Source organism: Muntiacus reevesi, chromosome 10 (assembly GCF_963930625.1).
Source record: "Muntiacus reevesi chromosome 10, mMunRee1.1, whole genome shotgun sequence".
Taxonomy (NCBI): domain Eukaryota; kingdom Metazoa; phylum Chordata; class Mammalia; order Artiodactyla; family Cervidae; genus Muntiacus; species Muntiacus reevesi.
Window position 1 is genome coordinate 61,066,688 of NC_089258.1, and position 21,318 is coordinate 61,088,005.

Consider the following 21,318-nt stretch of genomic DNA (forward strand, 5'->3'; position numbering starts at 1 on the left):
GTTGGGGGTTTTGACTTCCCTGGTGGCTCAGAGGTTAAAGCATCTGCCTGCAATGCAGGAGATTTGGGTTCGATCCCTGGTTTGGGAAGATCCCCTGGAGAAGGAAATGGCAACCCACTCCAGTATTCTTGCCTGAAGAATCCCATGGACGGAGGAGTCTGGTGGGCTACAGTCCACGGGGTCGCAAAGAGTTGGACACAACTGAGCGATTTCACTTCACTTCACTTCAAGACAGCAGCCTTGTTTTATAAGAGGCTTCTTACAAATCCTGAAAGATGACTCTGTGAAAGCGCTGCACTCAATATGCCAGCAAATTTGGAAAACTCAGCAGTGGCCAGTTTTCCAAACCGGAAAAGGGACTGGAAAAGGTCACTTTTCATTCTAATCCCAAAGAGAGGCAATGCCAAAAAATGCTCAAACTACAGCACAATTTCTCTCATCTCACACGCTAGTAAAGTAATGCTCAAAATTCTCCAAGCCGGGCTTCAGCAATACCTGAACTGTGAACTTCCAGATGTTTTTCCCGCGGACATCCTTGTCAGACTGCTGACTTCCTGCTGCCCTCCAGGTGGAGGACACAGCCGTCACCTGGGCTTTTCCGGGGAGTCCTTCCTTTTTTCTCCTCTTGGACCTTCTGTTTCCTCCATGATACCTCTCTTTGGTTTAATTCCTCACACTGGCAGCATTCAGCCTCTTGTAGATTCCTGAGAAAACATGTAGGAGAGATAAGTGTGAGGCTTTGTGTGCCTGAAGACCCCTTTATTCACACTCAAGTTGGATTCATGGCTTGGCAGGAATGGGATTCCTATTTGAACATTTCTCGCAGAACTTTGAAGATATCACTTCATTTGTCTTCTAGCTTTCAGTATTAATGTGATAAAGTCTGCTATTCTGATACCTGGTCTTCTGTAAGTCCTTTTTTGTTTTTTCAATTATTTATTTTAATTGGAGAATAATTACTTTACAATACTGTGATAGTTTTTGCCATACATCAATTTGAATCAGCATGGTTTTTGCCATACATCAGTATGCATCAGCCATAAGGATATATTTGTCCCCTCCATCCTATACCTTCCCACCTTCCTCCCCATCCCATCCCTCTAGGTTGTCACAGAGCACCAGCTTTGGTTGCCCTGGGTCGTACATCAAACTCCCACTGGCTGTTTTGCGTACAGTATTGTATAGGTGTCAATGCTATTCTCTTTTTTTTTTTTTCATTTATTTTTCTTAGTTGGAGGCTAATTACTTTACAATATTGTAGTGGTTTTTGTCATACATTGACATGAATCAGCCGTAGATTTACATGTATTCCCCATCCCGATCCCCCCTCCCACCTCCCTCTCCACCAGATTCCTCTGGGTCTTCCCAGTGCACCAGGCCCGAGCACTTGTCTCATGCATCCAGCCTGGGCTGGTGATCTGTTTCACCTTAGATAATATACATGTTTCAGTGCTGTTCTCTTGAAACATCCCACCCTCGCCTTCTCCCGCAGAGTCGAAAAGTCTGTTCTGTACATCTGTGTCTCTTTTTCTGTTTTGCATATAGGGTTATTGTTACCATCTTTCTAAATTCCATATATATGTGCTAGTATACTGTATTGGTCTTTATCTTTCTGGCTTACTTCACTCTGTATAATGGGCTCCACTTTCATCCATCTCATTAGAACTGATTCAAGTGAATTCTTTTTAATGGCTGATTAATATTCCATACAAAAATAAACTCAAAGTGGATTAAAGATTTAAATGTAAGACCAGAAACTATAAAACTCCTAGAGGAGAACATAGGCAAAACACTCTCCAACATAAATCACAGCAGGATCCTCTATGACCCGCCTCCCAGAATATTGGATATAAAAGCAAAAATAAACAAATGGGACCTAATTAAACTTAAAGCTTTTGCACAACAAAGGAAACTATAAGCAAGGTGAAAAGACAGCCCTCAGACTGGGAGAAAATAATAGCAAACGAAGCAACAGACAATGGATTAATCTCAAAAATGCTATTCTCTTGAATCATCCCACCTCTTCCTTCTCCCACAGAGTCCAAAAGTCTGTTCTGTACGTTTGTGTCTCCTTTGCTGCCCTGCACTTAGAGTCATTGGTAACCATCTTTTTAGACTCCATATATATGTGTTAATATACGATATTTGTCTCTTTCTGACTTACTTACTCTGTATAATAGGCTCTAAGTTCATCCACCTCATTAGCACTGACTCAAATGTGTTCTGTAAGTCCTTTTTATAGCATAGGAGTAAAACCACAGGCATGACCCCAGACTGTCTAGGGTTGCCTCCTTCTAACTACATGACTATGACAAGTTATGTAGCTCTCTGTGCCTCAGTTTCCTCATGTGTGAAGTGAGGACAATAGTACCTGATGCCTCTGAAAGCTTGTTTGTGAATTATACAAGAAGTATGTATGGTGCTTGGAACTGCTATTTGTGTGTAAGAGTCGTGTAGTGGCTGCTATTTGTCACTAAAATCTAACTTTTCTGAAACATCAGTGACATGCAGTGATCAAATCTTGTTCATTTATTGTGTAGAACAAACAATGCACCTCTTCAATCTGGAGGCTTTCGTTCATCAGCTCTAGGAAGACTTTGTATTATTTCTTTGATTATATTTTGCTACAAAATTTTCCTTTTCCCTCTTATAATACTATGAGTTGAACGCTAGATCACTTGGATGAATCTTTAATTTAAAAAAAAATCCTTTTTCATTTTTGTGAAAATTTCTGAGTTAGTTTACATTTGTGAGCTAGTTTGTTAGATTATATCTTCTGAAATTTTTCATTATGACTTTCACATTGATTTCTGAGCATTCTTATATCCATACATTTTTAAAAATAATCAGTTTTAGCATGGATATATATTTCAGGCTATTAATTACAGATTTTCTAACTTTTCTTCTCTTGCCAGCATGGCCTCAGTTCCCTCTGAGAATTTTTATTATTTGTTTTTCTTTTATATCAGAATGTCCTCAAATATTGAGTTGATGCTTGGCTTCCTTTTTAAGGTTGATCGTCTAAAAAAGCTCAGAAAACTGTCTTAGGGGAAGGGTTTACCCTGGGAGGCATGATAATGTGAAACCTTTGGTGTCAGTATCTGTAGGTCTTTTTCTCTGTTCTTTCCAAGCATTGTTCTCTTGCAAAGAACAATCTTATCCTTTGCCTGGGCTGTTTAAGCCTGGCGATGATAAGCTTTTTATGGAGCTGCGGACAGGCAGTGCGTTGGTAGTCCTACCATTTTATAGGAAAAATTTCACTAAATTTCCCTGTTTGTACCCCCTTGCCGTATCCTCACCCTCTTCTGGGTCTGGTGACTCTAAATGGGGATGTCTCACTTGTTTCTTCTAAGATCATATGGCTGTTGCCAGAATCGGGACAGTTGTCTAAATGTACAGGGTAGAGGTGGGGTCCTGGCGGAGGAGGTGTTTAGTGTGGCTCAGACGGTAAAGCATCTGCCTACAATGTGGGAGACCCGGGTTCAATCCCTGGATCCAGAAGCTCTCCTGGAGAAGGAAATGGCAACCCACTCCAGTATTCTTGCCTGGAAAATCCCATGGATGGAGGAACATGGTAGGCTACAGTCCTTGGGGTCGCAAAGAGTCGGACACAACTGAGCCACTTCACAGAGAATTATAATTCCTATAGCTCACTCATTGGAAAAGATCCTGATGCTGGGAAAGATTGAAGGCAAAAGGAGAAGGCGGCGGCAGAGGATGAGATGGTTAGATAGCACCGCCAACTCAATGGACACGAATGTGAGCAAACTCTGGAAGATAGTGAAGAACAGGGAAGCCTGGTGTACCATGGTCCACGGGGTCACAAAGAGTCGGACACAACTTAGTGATTGAACAACAGAGAATTACAGATAGTCTCCCTATCATGAGCACCGCCTGCCCACCTTCCGTTGTGTGTGTGTGTCTAATTCCTGGGTCCCTCTGGGTTTCTGCAGCCTGTCTGCCTTGCACCCTGCGGTATGTTCTTTGCAAACTTGTTTGACTTCTCTGTGCTCTAGTAAGTTGTTTCTGCCCTCAGATATTGAGGTTTGTGTGTAACGTGTCACATAATGGTGGATTTTTTGTTATTCTTATTTTTTCCTTTGCAAGTAAACAAATATTTAAAAAATTGATTATAATGATTTCAGACTAGGAAAAGAGTAAGCGTGCTGTATCAAAGTCACGTGTCTTCATATGTGGAAGGATGACTTTGTATTTTAGGGAGAACAGGGGAAGGTACCACTTGTGTTCATTTTTACTTACACAAGGAAACATTCTTGGCAGCGTTGCTTTGTTCATTGGCACTTTTACCATAACTTTCTGTCACTTTTGTGTGATGGTGTATGTGCGTTGCTTTTGTTACCATCATCCTCAAGGTTAATTTTGGCATTTGACTCTTTTATATCTGTTTGTGAGTTTCAGATGAAAATGCTTTGAGCTTAAATAGGAGTCTGTTTTTTTGATTTTTTATTGTTGAATTTATATGCATTGAAATTCTAAACTGAGGTATTAACCATCGTATTTATAATAAAAAAGGTAAAATCTCTTTTCTACCGTTGCTGGAGTTGTTAGTTGAATTGTTAGTTGCTACCTGGGTTAACTTTCCCAAAGGTAAAGATAGGTTTGGATTAAAACCAAGATCTTTACCTCAATTCATCCATTTTCACTGCTACTTATCCTTGAAGTGAAGGACAGTTTAAACTTTTGCTGCCTTTACAAGCAGGGAGAGAAACATCTGGAGGAGCTGTAATCTTCTGCGTCACTGGCTGTGCATCTGGGGTGCAGGCGTGTGTGGAAGGGAGCAGCAAGGATAGAGACCTTGTCACCATCTGGGCAGCAGGGAGCACTTTGAGTGGATGGTGAAGAGTCGTCATTTTCCCACTAGAGAGAAAAGGTATACTTTACTGGAGGCTGTGGCTATGGCAGAGGATTTGTGTTGCTGGCATGGGATTCCCTGGTGGCTCAGACGGCTTGATCCCTGTGTTGGGAAGATCCCCTGGAGAAGGGAATAGCAACCCTCTCTAGTATTCTTGCCTGGAGAATCCCATGAACAGCAGAGCCTGGTGGGCTACAGCCCCTGGGGTTGCAAAGAGTTGGACACGACTTAGAGCCCCATGTGCAATGCTTGCTGATTTTCCCATAATTCTGGAAGAAATAGCAGTACTATTGGGCAGTGCTTATGCTCTAGGAAGGGTTAAAATGTCATCCCTAGTCTGCCTGGGAACCCATTCATCATTCATGTGTGTGTGTGTTTAAAATAATGGAAACTGTGTTCTGAATTCCATACACCCAACCTGTAAAAGGATTTCAGTGATGCACTGTTTTTCTAGAACAGAGTTGTACTAGTTTGTAACAAAGCAACACAAACTGGTTGGCTTAAATTAATAGAAACCTATTCCTAGAACTCTGAAGGCCAGAAATTCAATGTCAAGGTGTCAGCAGGACCTGCCCACCCGAAGCTTTTGGGGAAGGGTGCTTCCTTGCCGCTTCTAGCTCTGGGTAGCCCTGCTTGCTCACAGGCTTGTCAATGTAAATCTATAGTCTCTGCCTACATCTTCATGTGGCCGTCTTCCACCTGTGTCTCTGTGCCTTTATATGGCATTTCTCTCTCTTTGCATGCTCCTTCTCTTATACGGACACTAGTCTGATGTTGAATTAGGGCCCACACTAATGACTCTAATGTTAACTTGATTGCATTCATAAAGACCCTATTTCCAAATAATGCCCATTCATAAGTCTCTTTTTGAGATGTGCAATGCAACCTGTAACAGCAGTTTAATAACAGGAGTTGATGTTGGGCCTGCTCCAACAGGCTAAGTCAATCAAGCTTCCCAGAGAAAAGGAAAATATTTTCCTAAAACATGTGATCTTAAAGAGTGGGCTAACCAACCATAATATCAAAAAGACCAATTGAAAAATGGGCAAAGGACGTAAATAGACATTTCTCTAAAGAAAATAAACAAATGGTCATTGTGCATGTGAAAAGATGCTCCACATCATGAGTCATTAGGCAAATACAATTGAGAGTCACGATGATATATCACTTCATACTCAATAGGATGGCTGTTTTATCTTAAAAAAAATAAAAATAAAAAGAACAAAGGAATATGTTTTGGTGGAAACGTAAGTAAAGTGGAACTGTGCATTGCTGGTGAGAATGAAAAATGGTACAGATGTTCTGGAAAACAGTTCTGATTCCTCAAAAAATTAAATGTAGGATTACCATGTGAACCAGCAGTTCCACTTGGTATATACCCAACAGAACTGCAGACAGGGTTGCAAAGGAAGAGATCGTCTGTATGCCATGTTCATGGCAATATTGTCCACAGTGGTCAAAGGGTGGAGGCAACCCAAGTGTCCATCCATGGATACCTGGATAAAGGTGGCTTATAAATACAGTGGTATATTATTCAGCCTTAAAAAAAAGAAGGAAAATTTGACACATTCTGCAACAGCGTTGAACCTTGAGGACAGTGTGCTAAGTGACTCAAGCCGGTCACAAAATGACAAGTATAGTGTGATTCCTCTTCTATAAGGTACCTTGAGTAGTCAGATTCATAGACAACAGAACGCTGGTCACCAGCGGTGGGTGGTGTGGGGAGAGGAGAATGGGTAGTGAGTGTTTAATGGGCACAGAGTCTCAGCTGGGAAAGATGAAAACATTCTGGAGCGGGGTGGTGGTGACGGTTGCACAGTGTTGTGAGTATACTTAATGCTGTGTGTCCGTGTAGCCTCCAGGCTCTGTCCATGGGATTCTCCAGGCAAGAATACAGGAGTGGGTTGCCATTTCCTCCTCCAGGGGATCTTCCCAACCCAGGGATTGATCCCTCCCATCTCCGGCATTGGCTGGCGGGTTCTTTACCTCTGAGCCACCAGTGAAGCCCACTTAATGCTATATAACTGTACAATTGAGAATGAAAAATTTTGTGCACATTGTACCACTGTTTTAAAAAGTGGACCTTGTAGAAGTCACAGGTTTAAGCTAGGAACTAAAAGAAAAATAAAACTAGGTAACAGTTCACTGAATTGTCCAGTAAGGAACATCTCTATCCTTGATCTGGGTTCTGGACCAATGGAGAAGTATGGCAGAGTGAGGTCAACTGGCCTTTAAACTATCAATTCACCCTTGGTAAAGGCTATCAGGAGGCCAAGTTCCCACATGAGTTAAGTGAGTGAAAGTCGCTCAGTCGTGTCTGACTCTGTGACTCCATGGACTGTAGCCTGCCAGGCTCCTCTGTCCTTGGAATTCTCCAGGCAAGAATACTGGAATGGGTTGTCATTCCCTTCTCCAGGGTATCTTCCCGACCCAGGGATCGAACCTGGGTCTCCCACATGGCAGGCAGATTCTTTACCATCTGAGCCACCAGGGAAACCTGAAGAGGGTTTCTCACAGCCTCCCTCAGAATTCGGTTCTCCTAGTCACCATTGGGCTGTCCTGGAGTGGGGGGTCCTGTGCTCCCCACAGGCCAGCTCGCTCCCAGAAGACAGTGAGCAAAGCTCAGCCAAGCCTGCCCCATCTACTTGTCCCCATTTCTCCAGGCAGATACAGTACTGTCCGTCCTCAGGGCAGGATGAAGGTAAAGGTCAGATTGACATGAGGATAGACTGAGCTCCCATGTGAAAGGAACAGATTCTCCTCCAGCGTCCCTGCTTCTGGGTCTTTTCACACATTGTACTTAGAATCGAACCCATGATTAACCAGGGCCTTGCTCATACCTTCAAGGGGCTGCTCCTCAGTGAAACCTCTGTCCCTTTGGGTACTTTTCTATCTGGGCAGAGGGTTTGGAGGCTATGATGGGTCATTAATTACACTGACTCTGGCCACTCTGTGGCTTAATTTTACTTTCCTCTTTCTAATCTCAGATGATATAAAGCCATTTGTCCCACAAAGTACAGTGGGTTCCCATGACAAAGTTAAATTACCAATAACATTGTGTGTGTGTGTGTGTATGTGTGTGTGTATGTGTGTGCGTGCACTTAGTCATGTCTGACTCTTTGTGACCCCATGGACTATAGCCCACTAGGCTCCCCTGTCCATGGGATCTCTCAGGCAGGAATACTAGAGTGGGTTGTCATGCCCTCCTCCAGGGGATCTTCCTGACCCAGAGATTGAACTCACGTCTCTTGTGTCTCCTGCATGGCAGGCAGATTATTTACCACTGGGCCACCTGGGAAGGCTGCCAATAATATAGTGACGATGCCTAAATTTGATTATAAACCTCTAGCACTGTCATGATTCTAGGGGAAAGTTAATTGTAGAATTGCCTAACTTTACAAGTTAAAGTCCAAATATGTTACAGAAGTGAAAGTTCAAAGTCAGATTTTCCTGGCCCTTTCATATATTCATTAACTCAACAGTTTGTTTATTGAAAATCCACTGTGTACTTTCCAGCTGTTGGGGATACTTTGGTGAATAAACCAGACCCAAGGGAGAAGAAATCCTGTCCTTCTGGAGCTTACTTTCTGGAGACTTTGAGTTAAAAGACCAGAATTTAGTTTCCGTAAATATCCTTACCAGTATCTGGGGCTTCCTAGGTGGCGCTAGTGGTCAAGAACCTGCCTGCCAATGCAGGAGACACAGGTTCAATCCCTGGCTCAGGAAGATTCCCTGGAGGAGGGCATGGCAACCCACTCCAGTGTTCTTTCCTGGAGAATCCCATGGACAGAGGAGCCTGGCGGGCTACAGTCCACGGGGTCACAAAGAGTCAGACACGACTGAAGCAACTTAGCACCAGTATCTTACTCAGGTTCTGTCAGGCTGAAGTGATCTCAGAATCTAGAAGGACTTCATGTTCTTCCAGGAAACAGTTCGGGTCCTTCATAGGAAGGGCTGTCGTTACTGCCAGGTTGTTAGTTCAGCAGCCAGAGTGTGACGGGCACACGAGTGACCCCAGTACCATCTTGTCTCTTTCCCCCCTTCCCAAACTACCACATTTTGAAAACAACCCAATCGCCTAAGCCTGAAATAGTAATACGGGGAAAGTTTATCTGAGCTGTAGTTTCTAAAATGGTTTTCAGTGTTTCTGAAGGCCACGGTTCTGCACTAGGAAAGCCCCCGCCTAGGACACGCCTTACCCTCTCTCTTAAGCAGACATTTTCATGTTTGTGCTGCTAACAGCTTATTGCTTATGCCTCTTTTCTGGATTTACTTAAATAGAAGAAGCCTGAGTCTTAGGGAGGATTTACTCCTAATATTTAATTATCCAATCAAGGAGGAATTGGAAACACTTTGGGTGTGTATGTGTGTTCGGGGGCTGGTGTTGTGATTCTCGAAGCTTCTGAAAACCCACATGGATTCCTGTTCACCAGAGCCCATCCACATTCCCACATTGTCTCTGGATGTATTTGTTGTTCAGTGGCTAAATCATGTCTGACTCTATGTGAGCCCAAGGACTGAAGCACTCCAGGCTCCCCTGTTCTTCACCATCTCCTTGTGATTGTTCACACTCATGTCCATCAAGTCGGTGATGCCATCCAACCATCTTGCCCTCTGTTGTCCCCTTCTCCTGTCCTCCATGTTTCCCGGCGTCAGGGTCTTTCCCAGTGAGCCGGCTGTTTGAATCAGGTGGCCAAAGTATCGGAGCTTCAGCATCAGTCTTTCCAGTGAATATTCAGGGTTGATCTCCTTTAGAATTGACTGGTTAGAGTGGAATTGGGGGTGACTTGTCTAGTGCCACCTGCCAGATCTGTTGCCAACAGTTGAAAGCTGGAAACATTCTCGTTTTCCGTGGGGCACACAGGAATCTTCTGCTTTGCTGTCCCAAGTGAGGCATGTATTCTGTAGACCACCGATGTCTGAAAGGGCCCGTCACAATCTCTTCCCTGCAGTTGTAGTTGAGCCTCCCCCGAGCTTCCCACCAGCTCTCTACTGGGTCTGCTGGAGCCTCTGCTTTCGCCCATGTCTGCCAGGCCCGGTTCAAGGTCCACCTGGGTGCCCCGCACGGGGAGGCGGCCTGCGAATAGCCTGCCCTCAGGCCTCCACCCAAGTGGCTTTGTTTCCGACGGGGGTCCCTGGCCCGGTACTCTGCAGGTTGCAGACATGTGCAGCCTGCTTCCCTGGAGACAGCCACTCTCCCACAGACCCAGCTGCCGTGAGCTGGAGCTGCTCACTCAGGTGGGAAGAATGTACAGTTTTAGGCTTAAAGCCTCTCACCCAGTCTGTGTTATTTAAAACCAGCCTTCCAGCTGAAAAAGTGAGCCGGATTACAAGATTGCTGTTGTGCTAGTCGCTCAGTCCTGTCCAGCTCGTGAACTGTAGCCCACCAGGCTCCTTTGTCCATGGAGTTTTCCAGATAATAGTACTGGAGTGGGTTGCCATTGGATTACAGGATAGAGGCTGCAACTGCCAGTGTGATAAAACCTCTGGCAGTGCCTTGAGCCTAAGCATCTTCCACTCTGGCCAGGGCAGGAGCCCCAGTTTCCCCACATGGGTTTTGCTCCCGCACCCTTTACCCCTTCTTAATTCCTGATGGTTTGCTGCCTAGTGTGACATAGTTACAGTTTTGAGAGGGCTCAGTAAATAATACCTTGTTTTTGAGACAGCTATTCAGACTGGCTGAGCTGATGGTTTCGGTATAGACGCTCTCCTGCAGTGGTCTGTGAAAAAGCGCAGTCCAAAGCCCCACAGGCTTCCTTGGGTTGCAGCAGCCACTGCAGCCCTTCCTGGGGGATTCTGTCATTGTCCCCTCACCCCAACCTCCCACCACCCCATCCAGCAACTGAGGGCTCCTGGGGGCCCAGCTTCCTGGGCTCTGCTCCAAAGCATGGCCAGGACATGGTCAGGGTTAGCTGCTGATTCTTAGATACTCTCCTTCCTCTCTCTGGTTATGAACCATCTGAAAAATAGGAAACAGAGTAAGGTGGCTAGATGATTACAGATGAATTACAATTTTAGGTGTCCCTCCACTGTAGGGACAGAGGAACAGAATAGAGCTTGTGTTCTCTCTGGGCAACGAGGCTGAGACTAGGGTGAAGAGAGTGAGGCCAGAAAAACCTCAGTGATCATGATAAATATTTAATGCACTATTTTAAAAAATCAGAACGTTAAGAGCATAACCAAAATCTCAAATTTAAAATGAAGATAGGGTCAGCATTACTGACTTTTTCCTTGCCTCAGGCTCTGGGGGGGACTGTTACTGAGTCTGTCTTAAATTTAGTGGCCGAGGCAAATGCCACCCTCATCATTACTAGTCCTCACCCAGCTGGTTCTTCTGAATTTGTGGAATCCAGTCACATTCCTGCTTCTGGATGGAATGAGTAAAAGCACAGAAGAGGGGCAGGAATGTTGCATTAACTGAACTCCCTCCATGTGGAAGGAATAAACTCAAGTAGGATTTAGAAGCAACATAAACTCTGTGACTACAAAAAAATTTCCCAGTTATTTTCTATAGAGGGTGCATTAGCTGTCTGAGCTGCGAGTTCATTTCAGTAGTGTCTGGCTCTTTGCGACCCCATGGACTGTAGCCCCCCACCCCCCCCAGACTCCTCTGTCCATGTGATTTTCCAGGCAAGAATACTGGAGTGGGTTGCCATCCACCCCTCCAGTGGATCTTCCCAACCCGGGGATCGAACACGCGTCTCCTGCATCGGCAGGCAGGTTCTTTACCACTGGTGCCATCTGGGAAACTGAGAGGAAAGAGCAGAAGCATAAATCAAGGGTTCAAAAGTAGGGAACGTCTGTTTTGGAGAACAAACTATAAAGTTGGATGTGAGGGTAAGTGCTTCTGACTGACGAGTTACTGTATTGATCTGATTGACTCGGTGGGCAGTCTTTGCTCAGAGCACTCTGCTACATCCCTGCTACTCCAAGGATAGTCCATGGCCCAGAAGTTTCAGCATCACTAGGGAGATGAATACAAAATGCAGGCTCTCAGGCCCCACCAGTGATCTACTGACTCAGTCTGCTTTTTTTCACAAGCAGCCCAGTTGATTTGTATCTCTTGTCTAAGTTACTGAAAGTTCAGTTCTGTTGTGGAGCATCTGTTGTTTTCATTTTTTAAAAAACTTTTTCTTTTATACTGGAGTATAGCTGATTAGCAAACAATGTTGTGATAGCTGCAAGTGATCAGTCCTATGAAGGGACTCAGTCACACATGTGCCTGTATCCATTCTCCCCCAAGAGCTTCCCAGGCAGTGGTAGAGAATTTGCCTGCGTTGCAGGAGAAACCAGAGAAGCAGATTCGATCCTTGGGTGGGGAAGATCCTCTGGAGGAGGAAATGGCAACCTACTCCAGTATTCTTGCCTGGAGAATCCCATGGACAGAGGAACCTGGCGGGCCATAGTCCACGGGGTCACTCAGTCAAATACGACTGAGTGCACGCGCGCACACACTTTCTCCCACAAACTCCCCTCCCATCCAGGCTGCCACATAACATTGAGCAGAGTTCCCTGTGCTATACAGTAGGTCCCTGTTGGTTATCCATTTTTAATATAACAGTGTGTATGTGTCTATCCCAAACTCCCTAACTAACCCTATTCCCCATGCTTCCCCCCTGGCAACCATAAGTTCATTAAGTCTGTAAGTCTCTGTTTTGTAAGTAAGGTCATTTGTATCTTTCACGTATAAGGGATGTCATCCGATCTTTCGATCTTTCGCCTTCTCTATCTGACTGACTTCACTCAGTATGATACTCTTTAGGTCCATCCACATTGCTGCAAATGGCATTATTTCATTATTTTTAATCATAGCTTTCATTTTAAAATTTACTAAACCAACTCTAGATTCCTTCTGGAGAAAGAAGAAAAGCCATTCCTTTAAATGGCTTCACTGAAAACTGTCATGCTCTTAGAAAACCAGCGAGTAGGTGTGCTGGTCCTTGCTTGGTTCCTAGATGTAAAGATGTTCTTTACTAAACTCAGGGCTTGAGTGTATGTGTCGTCTTTTTCTTTTCTTCTTCTTTTTTTTTTTTTTTTTTTACCATAAGTTGAACATTAGATAATACTTTGGGTTTTAAAGCCCAGAGAATGAACTACAGTTGTAATTAGTGAGTTTTTAAAAAGTTGACTGACATAATTTTATGATTTAAAGCTGTAAATTATAGCTGTATTTGTATTAAACAACTGGTATGCTGTGTCTTAAAATAAATAAGAAGTAAAGTTAAAGTTCTTTATGGCTGCAAAGCAATGTGACTTGTGGAAACAAAGTATTTCATAATTATATGGGATTCAAGTTAAGCTGTATTTAGTTCAAACTGTTCGGTTTGACATTGCAGGTCATTGGGAAATGTAGAAGATACCTACGGATGCATTAGCCTCTTCTGGTTTTATAGTTCAGTTGACAAATAAAGCACATAACTATTGTGTAATCTAATGGTAAACTGCCATTAGTAACTAATTTGGTCCAGCCATGTAGTTTATTTTTTAGAAGTGGTTTCGTCATTTGTAAAATGAGGAAATTTGAATTGGATCTCTAAAATATCCTCTGCAGTATTAATGATAATAAATTCAACTATATGGTAATGGATTTTTATCTTTGGGGAACTAGTAGCCTTTCTTCTTAAGCTAAGATTTAGAGAGCAACCTTATTTTTTTCTAAAGATGCTGAAATAGCTCACAGTTTGTACCAGCAGTGCTTTTCATTGACCTATTCTTTTACTACGTATCTATCAATATTTGACCTACAGGTAATTATAGAAATTAGTATTTTGCTAATCTCTTTTTCAAGAGGAGCTCCTCTATCATATTCCCAAATCTTAATAAGTAGAGAAGTTGTTCTCTCTCATTCATTGTTCTCGGGAAAAGGTCTCCTTATTTTCCCAGATGGCTCTCTTAGAAAGGAGAGCAAAGTTAATCATTCTACTTTGTTCTGCTAGATAATGCTACTGAAAGACAGCTTGAGGAATTAACCCGTTGGGTAAGAATGATTTAGTCCAACCTTTTCTCTCTCTCTTTTTCAAGTGTCTTTAATTTTGCTTTAGTTAAAAAAAAAAGTTCCCAAGGTTTAAAAGTTCCCCACTTTAAAGCCTTTACAAATCACATTGTAATCATAGAAACATAAAGACATTTCTTCATGCGTCAGGGGAGATTAAGGCAAAGAACATGAGATTAGGTCAGAGAATGAGTTCTGTGTGATAGAAATTTAGGTACTATTATATTTTTTGAGATTGATTTTTGTTTATTTTCTTTTTGGCTGTGCTGGGTCTCCATCGCTGTGCACGGGCTTTCTCTAGTTGCGGCGAGTGGGGCTACTCTCTTGCTGCGGAGCGCACGCTCTAGGGTGTGCAGGCTTCCTCAGTTGTGGCTCCTGGGCTCTAGAGCCTGGGCTGTGGTGCTGGGGCTTAGCTGCCTCAACGAGGCACGTGGAGTCTTCCCAGACCGGGGATTGAACCTGTGTCCCCTGCATTGACAGGTGACTCTTTAACCACTGGACCATAAGTGAAGTCCTCTTCTTTTTTCTAAACTGGAGTATAATTGTTTTCCAATGTTGTGTTTCTGCTGCACAACAAAGTGAATCAGATACAAGTGTAAGCATATCCCCTCCCTCTTGAGCCTCCATCCCATCCCTACCCCCACCCCACCCCATCCCACCCCTCTAAGTCATCACAGCGCTGAGCTCACTGAGCTCCATAGCAGCCTCCCGCCAGCTGTCTGTCTCACACATGGTAGTGTGCATGTCAGTGCTGCTCTTCGTAAGGCAGGAAGGGGATGACACTGGCCACAATACAAGGCTAACTTTTATGGGGGTTTTTTTGTTTGTTTTTTTTTTAACAAAATTCCTGAGGAAAGGCTGGTCAACTCTCTCCTGCCCAGGGCTATAGCTCTGTAGTGATAATGTCTTGAAGCTGTTTTTTTCTTTAGTGAATGTTGAGGTTAATCTTCCAACTAATCCTGAAGCTGATAAGATAACTGCAGAATTCACATCTCTATACCTCTAATTCTTTACTCTTATGTACTCTTATCTAGTAAATTGATTTCATACCAAAATTTTCCTAAAGTATTTCTTCTGAATCCATTTCTTTGTGGCTTCTTTTTTAGGGAGGTGGGGTGGGTTTTTTTTTTTTCTTCCCTCACTGCATGCCTCGCAGGATCTTAGTTCCTCGACCAGGAATTGAACCCAGAACCATAGCAGTCCTAACCACTGTACAGCCAGGGAACTCCCTGTGGTATTTATTTGTTTATTTTTTGATAGCTTTGTTCACTGAGTTTGAGATTTTTTTTCCTTGTATCTGTGAATTCAAACAATCATACACCCAGGTGTGCTGAGCAGTCATGTGAGAATTGATGGGTTCTTTATTTTCCTAATAGTCTTTGTAATCTACTGACTTAATCTAAAAAATTTAATGGTACCTTTAGTGGAATTTCACAACTGTTAGAAATATTTTCGTATCACAGTAACACGGGAAAATTTTTGGGAGACAATGCTGAACAAAATGCACAAGCTTTAAAAGAAACCTCAGGTTTTATATGCATATTAATATGTATGTTATTAATAATCTGCCTTTTTTAAAAATTAATGATTTGACAGACTATATCAAGAGCCTTAGAAAGTTACATCCTTTGATTCAGTGATGCTGTTGTTTTCAGGAAGTTTTTCTAAAGGAAGCCATAACAGGTAGTCAAAGATTACAAAAATAGTTCAGTTCAGTTGCTCAATTGTGTCTGGCTCTTTGCAACCCCATGGACTGCAGCACGCCCAGCCTCCCTGTCCATCACCAACTCCCGGAGTTTACTCAAATTCACGTCCATTGAGTCATGATGCCATCCAAACTCATGTTCATTGAGATGGTGATGCCTTCCAACCATTTCATTTTCTGTCATCCCCTTCTCCTGTCTTCAATCTTTCCTAACATCAGGGTCTTTTCAAATGAGTCAGCTCTTCGCATCAGGTGGTCAAAATATTGGAGTTTCAGCTTCAACATCAGTCCTTCCAATGAACACCCAGGACTGATCTCCTTTAGGATGGACTGGTTGGATCTCCTTGCAGTCCAAGGGACTCTCAAGAGTCTTCTCCAACACTACAGTTCAAAAGCATCAATTCTTTGGTGCTCAGCTTTCTTCACAGTCCGACTCTCACATCCATACATGACCACTGGAAAAACCATAGCCTTGACTAGTCAGACCTTTGCTGACAAAGTAATGTCTCTGCTTTTTAATAAGCTATCTAGATTGGTCATAAAGCTTTTCTTCCAAGGATCACACGTCTTTTAATTTCATGGCTGCAATCACCATCTGCAGTGATTTTGGAGCCCAGAAAAATAAGGTCAGCCACTGTTTCCACTGTTTCCCATCAATTCATGGCAAACAGATGGGGAAACAGTGACAAACAGTGGAAACAGCAAAAATATTTAGTCCAGTACTATTTATAAGTAAATAATATTTAATAATAAAACTAGAAACAACCTAAACAGAGAATGACATGTAACTCGTGTTGTCAATTAGGGCTTCCCTGGTGGCTCAGTGGTGAAGAATCCGCCTGCCAGTGCAGGAGATGCAGGTTCAGTCCCTGGATCTGGAAGATCCCCTGGAGAAGGAAGTGGCTACCCATGCCAGTATTCTCGCCTAGGAAATCCCATGGAAAGAGAAACCCGGCGGGGCTACAGTCCATGGGGTCGGACAGGACTTAGTGACCAAACAACAACGAAGTGGTGTAAATTATCCTTTGTACATTTATTTTAGAAATAATTTGAGATGTTTTGACATGCAAACCATTTTCTTTATTCTTTTGCAGTTTTAAAATCATATTTTATATACTTTGGAAGAGGGAGCTCAGGAAGTAAAAGTTGCATCAGTTAACTTTAATGAATCTATTTATACAGACAAATAACATCTATGATTTGTGTTGAATTCTTCTGTTAGTAGCACTCCCATCTGCTTATACCAGGGTTCCTTAAATGAGTATGGGCCTTCATGGAAGCATAAAGGTGTACCTTATTTAGTGCTTTGTGAAATCACCCCCCCCACTACCACAGCTAAAATATGAATACATGGACTTCCCTTTTCATTTAGCTTGAACCTGTTTTATACTTGAGGATTAAAAATGTTAATTTGTGTTTCATAAAATCTTTTATTAAGGTGCTGCCCCCAAATCTCTTGTTTCAGTAATTTCTAACTAAGGAGCTACAGTGGGGGAAAAAAGACATTTACGTTTTCTATTAGTATAGAAAATTCTATTTTCTATAGAATTCTATTCCTATTTCTGTTAGTATATGAGTTATATTGCACTTGTTTTGAGATCAGGGTCTCTTGGTTGCATGTGTTGGTATGCATGCACATACGTGCTATTGAGATAAACATTGAGGCCTTTCTCCGTGCCCCCAGTAAAGGCCGGTTTCAGCATTCACGGCTGGGAACACAGAGCACTGTTAGTGAAGATACTGTCGTCTCAGTTCTTCCCTTGTTCCTATTGTCCTGGTTGTATTTAGGTCACTGAAGTATGTTTGAATACAGAGGAAAGATTGAAAGTTAGAAAAATGAGATCTACTCTTAATTTATAATTTTCTAGGTTACAGAATGTCATTGTTTTCCCCGATGGATATTTTATTTCTTCAGAACAGCACCATGATATCCAATTGACAGTACCTAGATGAGCAAGTCAGTTCAAACAAATGTATATCTGTGTGACTTATTTGTAGTCTGAGCTTAAATATTTGGGCCTTTCTTAAGCACTTCAGTTTAACCAAAAGCATGATAAGGTATTAGTTATTTACAAAATCCTTGAATTTGAAAACTTTCCTGGGTCATTTTTGATGATTATTTTAAGTGTACAATTGAATTGTTTTTGTGTATTTAGAATTCCTTTGCGGCCATCACCACAGTCTTAACGTTTGTAGCATTTTCATTACTTTCAAAAAGAAACAGGCCAGTTAGCAGCCACTCCTCATTCTCTTCCCTCCTGCCCCTTCTTAGCCCTAGAGAATCACTCGTCTGCTTTCTATAAATTTGCCTATTCTGGACATGTCATGGAAATAGGGTCACATCATATGTAGTCTTTTACGACTGGCTTCTTATATTTTGTAATTTTTGCTTATACTATTATTTATAATATTTTAAGTCTTAACGTTGATTCCATGTTGTAGCATGTACCAATCAATACTCCATTCCTTTCTCTTGCTGAAAAATATATTTCATTGCATGGATATATAGCATTTTGTTATCTGTTTACCAGTTAGTAGACCTGTGGCTTGCTTTCACTTTTGGGCTACTGCGAATAATGTTTCTATTACAAATCATGTTCTTTTGTGTATAAATTTTTGGATATAAGTTTTTCTTTTTTAATGGATATGCCAGAGTAGATTTGCTATGACATACAGTAACCTCAGTTTAACATTTTTTTGGTACTTCCGATAGAATACCACTTTAAGTATGAAGAGTAATGGCTTTTGTTTTCAATTTTGAAGTGCAGTATGTTTGAGATACACAGTGAAAACAGGGGAAAGAAAATGCTGATGCCCTCAGTCTTCATCGATATTCAGCTTTTTTTTTTTTTTTTTTGCTGTGCCTGCCTAGTCTATCTGGTAATCACCCTCCAAGGAGACAGTAGGGGACCCTTCCGAAAGTGAAAAGGGCATTCTTTCTAATTATGTTGGGACAATAAGCATAAATTGGTACCATCCTAGGCAAATTAGAACCAGTGGTCAACTCTGTCAACCAAAAAGAAAGAAAACCTATTGTCAGATTTGGCGTCCTTCTCTGCTGCGATGAGTTAGGGAGGGCACAGTTTTAACAGCATCTTGCTGTTTTGCCCATTTCGTCAAATGAAAAAGTGTGTTTGAAAAGAGGTTGAGTCTGTAGCTAATATCTTAATTACCTATGTCCTTAGTTGTAGGTTCTAAATGTAAAAATAAAGCAATTGAAATTAATCAAGTAATGACTTGTTGATTTTTCTAATGTTCACTTGAGTGTGAAACATTTTATTTCTTCCAGGAAACAACAAAGGATTTCAACTGCAAAGCATCTTGGACTGAGAAACTTTCAACTGTGCTGAAAAACCAAAGACAAATTTTCCTTCCCTCTCATTTGAAAGGGGTTAAAAAAGAAATAAAACGGCAGAGGTTTAAAGTTAATATTCAGGATGAATGATGATAATTCAGATGGCAAGACAGAAGATGAACTGCAATCCTTATTTATCTGTGATAAAAATGGAAACACATATGCATACAACCAAAAATCACCACCTACCCAAAACGCTTCAACCAATAATGCGAGTTGGCATTTGGCCAACCCAGATGGCATGTTGGTTGATTATGAAACTGGCTCTGATGTGGACATTGGCGAAAAAATTTCTTTAACCCCTCAGTGTGTTGAAGTACACGATCACCAAACATCTTCAAGTAATTTAATCAGTCAGGAGGCGTTAGAGGTGCACATGGATTCCACGTGTCCATCTTTTGCACATGTTGTAAATACAGCAGAACCCAAACATTTGCATAGCAGTTGTCATTCCCTAGGATCATTGAACCAGAGTGTTGAGACATCTCTAACTTTTGTATGGAAAACTAACAATGATGATTTGAACTGTACAGACAATCCTACTGCCTTGCTGCTCAACCAGACTTTTGACATAAAAGTGGATAATGTTAACTGTACCTTCGTAACACATGATACCACTGGTAAAAGTCAGCCTTTGCCTACCACTGCAAGCCTGCAGTCCACCAACACGAGAAGTATAAATACATCTTTATCCTGTTCCATTCTTCCATCTCCCCATTCTGATAAGATACATGTGAGAGAAACAAGTTGTGATCGAGAGAGCTTTGAAAATTCTCAAGCTGTGGCATCACAGGCCCAGGACACAGCTTACACAGTGTTTTCTGACATGGTGATGCAAGTTGATGTTGTTGTTCCAGATACTGAAAATCAGTGTCACCGTTCTTCGGAAAAGGTTGCCAGTGAGTATCCAGATGGAACACGGCAAAGACGAGGCAGAGAAAAGGGGATACAAGCTCTAACACAAGTTTCTGATGGCATGGATGTTCCCAGTGGGTCTGTATTACAAGAGTTCTTTTGTTCATCTAAAGATGAACCAAATAGGGAGACACATTCACAGAGCTCATATGGGCAAAAGGAAATGGGCCAAAACGTTAGAGAAACAGTGTCCAATTGTTTTATAGATGATGAATGCCTTTTACTGGTGCCAGCTGTTAGTAAAAGCAAAACCCAAGTGCTGGGCCCAAAACACCAAGTCACTGTGACTAAAGACACACCAACTGCCTCCAATGAAAAGCATTTGGAAACCCAAAATCGTACCGTAGAACTGATACCAAATAGCCCTCCAGGGCAAAAGGAAGCATCACTACTTGAGCTGACTTGGAATGCAGATGATATGGTCATCAGTACAAATAACAGAATTTGCATGTCCACGCCAATCCTCGAACCGATGAACACAACGTTTTCTGTCTCACCTGTTGAAGGCGTGGAGAAATGTAGCAAAGTGCAGACAAGTAATCGAGAGCTCCAATGTCTACCAAATTTGAAGGCAGCACCAATGATTGTGTCAAAACTTAACCTAGGAAAATCAACAACCAAAGCAAATAGCCCCCTCGGCAACAAAGTTAGAAAAACCAAAATTATAAGTTACCCAAGACCAAACTTCAAGAACGTTAAAGCAAAAGTTGTATCCAGACCCGTGTTGCAGCCAAAGGACCCTGCTCTATCAAAGGCTGCACCCAGATCTCAGTTAACTGGTGCCTCATCTCCCTCATCAGTGTCTTCCTCAAGGCAGTCAACGGGTTTAAGCAAAACAGCAACATATGACTTGAATGCAGACCCCAAAGCAGAAATTCCAATTAACAAGACGCACAAGCAGCAATTTAATAAACTCATTACGAGCCAGGCTGTGCATGTTACAACTCATTCTAAAAATGCTTCACACAAGAAGCATCCAAGAACAACATCTGCCATGAAATCGAATCAGGAAGATGTTGACAAAGCAAGTTCTTCCAATCCAGCATGTGAGACTGGATCCGTGGCTGCGGTTTTTCAGATCAAAGATGAGCTCCCTGTGAAAATGGAAAGCACAGAACGCTTGGAAGTACCCTATACTTCCAACATCGATAGGATTAGCCCTGAAAAGAAGGGTGAAGAAGAAAATGGGACATCAGTGGCAAAACAGGAGCTAAAAAAGGAAATCCTGAACGAGACCTCTGACTTTGGTTCTCTGTTTTTGGTAAGTGAAATTTCTGCCTGCTTCAGGAAATGGTGGTGGAAACAGCAGGATGGATTAGCAATTAGTTCCCCTTTAATAGTGAATAATATTGCTGAACTCTGTGTGCAGATTTGCTTTCAGGTATTGCAGTATTATTCATTAATTCTTAGTACATTTTAGGGTATTCATTGGTTATATGCATATTGGAAAAAAAATCTCAATTTCAGAATTTTATATT

The 21,318-nt window shown here is 42.2% G+C and overlaps 1 protein-coding gene across 2 annotated transcripts in view; it reads left to right on the forward strand.

Moving 5' to 3' along the window:
- Positions 1-21,318, forward strand: part of MTUS1 (microtubule associated scaffold protein 1) — a 187,131-nt gene that overhangs the window by 46,104 nt on the left and 119,709 nt on the right. For both annotated transcript variants that reach the window (XM_065901479.1, XM_065901478.1), the window contains exon 2: positions 18,860-21,101. In XM_065901479.1, coding sequence (XP_065757551.1) covers positions 19,008-21,101 — 2,094 coding nt within the window. In that variant the 5' untranslated portion in view covers positions 18,860-19,007. The remainder of the gene's footprint in view (positions 1-18,859; positions 21,102-21,318) is intronic.